At 34.6% G+C, this 8,959-nt stretch overlaps 1 protein-coding gene across 1 annotated transcript; it reads right to left on the bottom strand.

Annotated features, from left to right (window-relative positions):
* Positions 1-763: 763 nt before the first annotated feature.
* On the bottom strand, positions 764-7,484 carry LOC140962555 (ubiquitin carboxyl-terminal hydrolase 23-like). The gene is made up of 11 exons (XM_073421506.1): positions 7,034-7,484; positions 6,314-6,428; positions 6,003-6,113; positions 5,257-5,429; positions 4,655-4,981; positions 3,859-3,984; positions 2,896-3,645; positions 2,678-2,776; positions 1,897-2,557; positions 1,705-1,795; positions 764-1,233 (listed from the first exon to the last, which is right to left on the bottom strand). Exons 1-11 carry the CDS (start codon positions 7,304-7,306, stop codon positions 1,074-1,076), a joined length of 2,886 nt encoding a protein of 961 aa, XP_073277607.1. The 5' UTR covers positions 7,307-7,484; the 3' UTR covers positions 764-1,073.
* Positions 7,485-8,959: the final 1,475 nt, after the last annotated feature.

Below are 8,959 nucleotides of genomic sequence, written 5' to 3'. Positions count from 1 at the left end.
TGTGAAAGACCATGTCATGTATCAATTTTATGAAATAGATATTTTATTTAAGTTATTTATTAAAAAAATATTGTTTTTATACTAAAACAGAGTTGACTTATCTCACAAATAAAAATTTATGAGAACAAATGTCATCTCAAGATGCTCATATACATCTTCATTTCATTGGCCGTCTCCCTCTAACTTTTATACTTGGCTCTATATTCATGGAAGTTTTATTAAGTTATTAATTCTAAAAAATTTAGAAAATGGGAATACAAGATTTGGTTGTTTCTAAGTTATAATTATGCTAAAATAGATTTTTGAATTAAAATGATTACATTTGTTTGCTAAATTTCAATAAAAATTAAAATAAATAAATGGTTTGTAATTTAAATGTACTAAACATTTTTTCCACTCAAACGTTCACCCCAACTCCCAAAAGCATGTGGTAAACTTTGGACGAATGATTGTTTTGTGGTGAAGACAACTAGACAAAGACAATATACATATAAATTTCGACGTGCAAATTTGCTTCTCATCAAATTAATTAATTTCGTTCTCGTTAATTGTAGTCTAGCTTTTATATATTCAAATTTGTTATTTTTTTAATTTTAAATGAATATATAACGTTACTCTAAAAAAAAGTGAAAAAAAAAGAAGCTAAATCTATTTTAAGAAATTCATAATCTATACTTTTTTAAAAGATTGCAAACACTCTCTCAACGAGAATCAGAGCTTAATTTTCCCAATTAAATACTTATAAACCTCAAACAAAAATACCTTCGAGAACCGAAATATTTGCTATACGAGGAATACAACACAAAAGCACATAGATTAGATGGTTTATGGCCATTCATAATTCCATAAAGGGACCAAACAAGAAAGTTATTGGATAGTGCAATTCTCAACCTCTGCTCAAAATGAGGCCTAAAGCAAGAAAAAAATACAACAAAAAATTGACATTATAATTGTTAAATTTAGTTCTGGAAGCAGTGCAACTACCCCCCAAAACAACAAACTTGATCAAGATTGATGTAAGAAAGAATAAGGTTCTCTCGCTCGAAAAATCGCTCTATGTTGACACTGGTCCATCATATCCTAAATGGCTGGTTTCCGGAGTTAGATGGGTGCAGCTTTGCTCTCTTTAGTTTTGCATTTCTTGTTGCAATTTCTTGGAATAAATTCGGTTCATCAAAGCTAATCTTGGGGCCCCGTATCTTCTTCCTCTTCCCCCGGTCATATTCCTCATCCCTGTTGACCACAAGTATTGGAAAAATAAAGTTCATAATTTTGTCATACTACAGATGCATATACCTTTCAAATCATAAATTTCCAGTGGACTGATATATTGTTGACAGCCAATAACTGAAGTAAAAAAAGGTAGAAAAACAAAAAAATGGCACGATTTAAGTCCATCGATTGGACAAAACCCTGGATGTGATCCTGCTTCAGAGACAGCTATAATATTTTAACAAAACTACTATAACCCTTTCTTGATAACTTAGTGTGAACACCGAATACTTACCTAATTGTCTCATCATCGGAAACAGATCTAAATTTAATCTCTCATCACAAGTATTAGGCAAAACAGCTTTTGCAGATCAGGAAACAGAAGGATATCATGTTTGCATAAAAAATAAGCTCGAAATTCAATTTCAAATAAGATGATTCTTGACCCATATGTTTATTTAGCACAGGGCATCATAACCAGTTAGGACTCACCATTCATCCCCAATGTAACCAATTTGAGAAGGCTCCGAATTTGGTTTCATATTTTCTGGAAAAAAAACATTGATGCCATCCCACCGAGCAACTGAAATTCACAAAATCAAAGGTAAATGAATAAATTATTATTTTCCAGTCGATGGATAGATTAGGATAGAATATCAAATGCGAATATGCAAAGGAATTTACCAGTTGTCTCTTCAAGCATTGTCATAGCAATACCATTCTGTCTTGATGCCCTTCTTTCTTTCTCCAAATTATCGGGTCCTTGAACAGTAGCCTTCCTTAATTGTGACAGATTTACGGTTGCATGCATGGCACCATTCTGACCAACTTTCTCCCCGCATCCATCGTCATTAACATCACCGATAACATTACCGTTACAACTGAAGTTTTGTACATTTGAGTTTTTATCTCCATCATTTGAGCAGTAATCAGCTCTCTCTCTTTCAGAGTGAGCATTATGATCAATGGGTAGAGGTAATGATTTGTCAGAATTAGATTGCACAAGATCCGATGGTGAGTCAATTTTCCCCAACAACTGTTTCAAATTGGGATTCTTGTGTTGCAGAGAGTGATATTTTCTTCGCTTCTGCTTCTGCTTACGCAGGGCAAAGGCTACCCCGAATATAATGTTAGAACTCAGCGACATTCTGGAAACCTGACACTTAAAAAGCTTCCCTTTTACTTTGAGTTGGGGTACTTTTTTATTTAATATACCATTTGGCAAGCTCTCTGAGGTGGCAGGTAAATGCAATGAGAACTTGGATTGGTAATCAGTCCCCTTTTGTACGCCTCCATGAGTTTCTAATGAGGTTGGATCACCAACATTCCCAGGTGAACCTTGCACCTAGAAACTAACAATTAGAAAAATGGCATAACACGTTGGAGAGGGAGAAGGGAGAGGATTAAAGCTTCAGATGTCAACAAATGCATTATTGTCCATGCCGCACACCAAGATGAGAGGTACCTGAGCCTCTTCAATTCTGCTTCGCTTTGCAAAAATTGAGTAGCCCTTTTTATTTGATGCTTCCTCTATTGTTCTTGTGGGCATAGCTGTGCTATCACACTTAAAGAAATAATCAAGTAAGGGTTAGTGACATACAGCAATTGCTGAGAAAAAGGGAAAACGGAAAGTTCATAAAGCCAGGTGGAAAAAAACAAGCCGTATCAGGCTGCAAGTGATACCATTATCAGATTTGTGGCTGCGATGCTGCAAACATCTCCAGATGATACACCAACACTGCTGTTCTCTGGCTGGTCAGCTGATTTACCATGATTTTCGTTGGCAGTGTCCTTATAGCACCTTGGTGGCATGGGCACAAATTCACTAGATTCTTTCTTGTTAACCGAATCCTTCGGCAGATTGCAGTTTGACAACTGCATAGCAGATGCATTCAAATCTTGCACAGCACTGACACCCTTTTGGTTGCCAATAATTTTGGGAGCATCACCCAAACTACGATTACAATAAGAGACCTCACAGGTTGAACCTAACATTGCTTGACTGCCAGAAAAATTACAATTGGCAGCAGAACAGTCCACTGAATCTTTTACTGGAGGCACTGATGATGAAGGTTCTAATCGAGCATCCCTCCGTTGGGACACATGATCTACACCCATAGAGCAATTTACATTCTGAAAAGATACTCTTTTAGGAGGCTCCTTCAGTGAAGTGACGGTAAGTGTCCCTCTTTCGGATAAAGCAACAGGAATAGAACCATCCGACTTCTTATCAATTGAACCATTTGGTATATTTCCGTTCAACTGCTGGTTAATATTAAAATTCACTACATTTTCAATGACATTCATGGCTGCCTTATTTTCCTTCTGGCCTACAGCAACTGGTTTCTTTGTACTACAATTTTTCCTATCTCGAACATAAAACAACATGTAGGCCTTTTGTTCAAGAACCTTCCTCTCATTAACTTGGACAACCTATTAAAAAAATCACAATAAGTGAGCTCATCAAAGAGTTATTTCCTGACAAATTGTAAGGACTGGCATATGAACTCGATGCACATACAGATGATTATACAAAAAATAAAAGATAAAACCATTTTAACTAAAACAGCAAATCAGAACATGAATTACCAAGAAAATCATGCATTCAAATCTGTTGGTTGTTTGTAAAACACTGTTACTTCATACCTGATTGTCATCGAGAGAATACCACATGCCACTTGAAGTGCGAACAAAGCAGTAGTAATGTCCAGAATGAGTGCTCCAACCAGCATGAACAAGAACACCATACAGAGTGTAACTGAGATCCTCATCCTGTAACATTCAAAATGGAAAAGTATTAAAAGACATCAAAATGTGAATCATAAAGCCAAAAGAATGAATAAAGCAGGAAGGACATAGATGTCAGGAATGGCAAACATACAAGCTTTCATAAATGTTGCTGAAAACTAAGACTTGTATATAATTAATAACTATAACTGTCTTTTATATATATATTCCAGCATTTAAATCAAAATTAGCAACAACATCGGCTAAAACAAAGTATACCAAAATATCACATTTATTGCATTCCAGAGATTATATATCGTTACTATTCCCAGATCCAGTAATTGAGAAAAATCAAACAGAAAGTACTATGTTGATTGCAGACAATGAACTTAGGGTAAACTCCTCAGGTATCACTACACAATCAAAGCAAATAAAAAAATATTAAATTTAATCAAAGATGAATGTGCTTCATACAGTTTCATAAGAAATCTTGTACCGTGTTGAGTTCAAAGGTATCATTTACTTCACTATAAATTAATCCCCCCCCCAAAAAAAAAAAAAGATGGTTTAATCACAGAGCTGGTTTGAAAGGAGAAAAAAGGAAGAAGAATTTATTATTGAATGAGCTTCATAGGAATGATATGAACATAGATTTGATAGATGTATGTAAATGTAAAAGCATAACAATACAAAAATATTCATGAGTAGGACTTACATCAGGACCAGCTACAAATGGTTTCAAGTCCAAGGTGGGGCTAAAAGAAATTTTCTTATCAATTTTCTGCCCTTGTATATGCGAACCAAATCGCTTCAAGTGAATGGTAAGCACATGAGGTGCCTTGTGAATTGTTAGCTGCTTAAGAGCTTTAACTTTCTGTTTGCATTCCTGACATTGGTACTGCCTAGCACCTCCATCCAAAAACTCTTTAGCTGTAAAATGAGTAAGTGCCTTGTGCAATGAATCTGCTTTTGCAATTTCTAAACTCAAATCCAAGAATGGATCAAACTTATTGGAGCAAAAGGAACACCGCATGCATTTCACCTAGAAGAATGACACAAGTGTAGTTAGAGCCACAAAATAAAGACGATAAAAGACCCTTATATTGGGAGTTAACAGAATGACAGCATGTAAGGTAACATGAAAAGTATGAAGCGAATAAATGACACTTGACCAGTGAAATTTCAAGGGGTTATTTTCTCTTCTTTTTTTTTTTAAAATGGTGTTTAGCCATTTTCCTAAATTGCCTGTGAAATGTGGAGGAAAAACCCCCATAAACATTTTCTGACACCTATACATTTATAAAAGCCACAAATTACCTGACTTCTAAGGCGACCACCAAATATCTTGTGGACTAAACTTTTCTCGTAAGCAGTATGTGATTCACTAGGCACTCCAGATGGTAAGCAGCATTTGTGCATGGATTCTAGTAAATTCACCATATACTCGTGTGCATCCTCTTGTCTGGCATTGCGAAAGCTACGGGATATACCTATTATCTCAATTAAGGGTTCAAACCTTAACAACAAAATCGAAGGTTCAAAGAAGCTAGAAGCCCAACCTGGAAACTAAGTAAAGAAAGCACAAGGAAATGTAGATTAACAGCTAATTATAACCAACTAAATATACAACATCATAACAATGTAGAGATTTATGACGAGTTTCTTCAAATATTTTGAGAAGAAAAATATTTGGTAATAAAATTAATGTATTGTTGTTTCATGATCTTAGTCACTTGATAGAGGTCACTCACAGATATCAAGAAAAATATATGATATGATAAAGACAAGGAATGTACTAACCAAGCTTTAAAGAAATAACATTTCTAAATAGTCAAAAAATGCTAAAAGATCAGCCAACCATGTAACAAAATCAAGAAAATTAGGAAAGCTAAAAAAATGCAGCATATCATTTAAAATGAGAAAGAAAAAAGAGAAACGGTCAAAAAAACAAAACTTCAATGATCAACGTAAGATTAAAATGATCCGCTCTAAGTTCAAATCAACAAGAGACCCATTATCTTCCTATTATAAAAAATGACCGGAACGCATCTTCAATAGGATACAGCGCAAGTTGGAAACAAGATCTTTAGGCTCTAATATTCTCCCAGTTGATTGTAAAGCACGGCTTACATGTTTCTGTATTGCACATAGAGCACAAAATCCAGCAGTGCGACCTTCATACAGACCATGAAAATAAAATCAGAATGAAGAGCCTTAAATATTTTCCATAACGAGAAAGTGACCGAGTTTAGCCAATGTAGACTGAACATAATATAAAATGAAGGTTACAGAAAGCTGAATTAGGCGAGTTTAAAACTCATTTTTATTTCTGAATGTAGCGCAACAACAAATTTGTAAAGAGGGAGAGACTCACAAGAATATTGATGCCTCCCACTCTGTAGATAAGCAGCTAAGGGCTCGGTATAAGTCAAACATTGCAACACCGAGTTAAGGAAACAAGTATTTCCAAGATTGCGTAATCCAGCACCCTGAAATTAACAGTATAAGGCCTATATTCATGCAGTTTGTTACCATATAAGAATTTGCAACATCCCGAAGGTACACTTTCACCACCTTTATAGCAAGGAAACCACAAATTATTTAAACTATCCATAGATTATATATGATCTGCAATCGTTTGGAAAACCCATATCAATAAATGGAATCAATTACTGGTACCAACAGAGGGAAAATCAAATTACATGGGCTCATTAGGCGATGGAAAAACATGTCACCAAATAAAAAAGTTGAAAGTGAACGTATTTTTTTGGCTTAACAATCAATCCACTGATCAAAAAATTTCAGGTATTCCTTTCCTTGTTACAACTCTCGCAAATCCTATCAACTTTAGAAGGTCGAACTATAATTGAAAAATAGAAAACAGACGCAAAAGAAAATAAAGTCAGAGTATCTCATTTAAAAATCAAATAAAATAACAGATAGGTAGATTCAAGCACACACAAACACACGGAAGTAGACCTATGATATAATATGACCACAAAGTTCAGAACTTTGGAGCATAGACAACAAGTACACAACAAAACGCATTCAAATAAAGTGGATTATATTGAAGCGATGTGATGAAACATCTCACAATTCTGCGGAAAGTAATCCCCAAACTAAGCTCCGGATCCAATCCCAAATTCTCCGAAACCTTCGGCATTTCGCGTTTCACCGCCAACTCAGACACATTATCGTGCTCTGAACTTGGATTCAAAGTCACCAGATTAAACCCAAAACTTCGATTATTGCTGAAACCATTATACGTTTTCCTCGCCAGATGGAACTCGATTCTCCGATCAAGCATCGCCGCAGAAGAGGACGGCTCCGGGTCGAGCGCCGCCTCTGAATGCATCACATCCGCCATAATAGGTGTGAAAAACCTCGATCAAAACCCCTCCTTTTTTCTTTCTCCTTCGTATTATCAGCAAATTTTTCTATGCGATTGAGGAATCTATGCGCGTGATTCGAGAGGCGATGACAGGGGGTTTGTTTCACCCTGAAAGGAGACGGAGCAGAAGCATCAACACTTAAAACCCTAAAAAAAAAGTTTGTCTGTCACGCGTTTATTACGCGCGTCGCACTTGGACGCGTTGGAAAGATAATTATATATAAGTGGGTTTCTTCTGCGGGTCGAAGTTGCGATTTGAGGACCCCCCAAGTTTTGTTCATGTTACGACGGAAAATATCTGCCGGGCGCCATGATTTGGCTAATTGAAAATATCGGTTAAATTGGTTTGATTTTGGTTTTTTATTTTATAAAATTGGTTAACTGATATATTTCAAATCGGTTCGATTTTGATTTTGATTTCGATTTTCGTTTTTTATTTTATAAAATTGATTAACTGATTTAACTGATATATTTCAAATAATATTAATATTTATATGGGCGTAAATACTAATTTTAATGTTCATTATGTAGCATGAGTTTTATATTCAGTTTGAATATAGAAAATGTAGTTTGGAAAAAAAAAATTAAAAAGTTGTGTCTGTTTGGATAAGTGGTCGTTTTAAAAAAATATTTGAATAAGTCCAAAATTTTTAATTGTTTTTATTAAAAATAGAAATGGTTTTGCAGGTCCTATTTGTAAAGCTTTATTATATTATAAAACGTACAAGTGTTTTAAAAACTCTTGGAAAAAAATTAATTACCCAAAATCCAACATATTATTTTTCAGGGTAATAGCACAAAGATACATAATCTATGACGACGATATCACAAATCTTTATTCGTGAAACGAGTCTCCATAAATATACTATCCTAACAAATGAGGAAGTAAGATGGTGATAGTTAGCCCTAATATGCCTGGGTTATGTCTACATATTAGATAGCCCAATAGGCACGAGGTTGAAAAGACGAACCATTTCATCCATGACCTTACATTAAAGGATTATAACTTTCCATAATGATTTTCCATATTTTTTTTCTTTTTATTAGACATTTAATAGGCTATCTTGGGAAATTAATTTATCATTCATCCAAAATCAGATTTGAACAAATTAATATTTCAAAATTATCTACTCAAAACGTAGATTTCAATTACCCGATCAATTTCAACTTTTATTTAACGGAGCCCATTTTTCCAATATCAATTGTGCTCAAAGCCCAACAATCTACGCATGAATGAAAATTAATGCATGCATGTGTGCAGATATTTAAGAAAGTTCACTCGAAATATTACTGCATCAAGAGAGATGGCTTTTGACTTTAAACATTCTGTGGTAGAATACATCTGATTTACAAGTTGAATAATAAACATGATATCTTGAACTACTAAGTCATTTGTGTAAATCAAGGCAATGATACTCACATGATAACCCTTCTCAAATATTTATAGTTCTTATGGTCGTGTTTGTTTTTACCTTGAACACGGTATTGGATTCGTAAGTGTTTTATTGAAGAGTCCGTCTTCACACTTACATAGGTGACCTTGTATAACAAATATCCCACCATACTCGATTTTTTTAAGTAAAAGAATCATGAAAAGTTTAAACTTAACATTACTACATGTGGTAGACA

The sequence above is a fragment of the Primulina huaijiensis genome, chromosome 17 (genome assembly GCF_012295235.1).
Source record: "Primulina huaijiensis isolate GDHJ02 chromosome 17, ASM1229523v2, whole genome shotgun sequence".
Classification (NCBI taxonomy): domain Eukaryota; kingdom Viridiplantae; phylum Streptophyta; class Magnoliopsida; order Lamiales; family Gesneriaceae; genus Primulina; species Primulina huaijiensis.
This window is presented reverse-complemented; position numbering and strand designations above follow the sequence as displayed.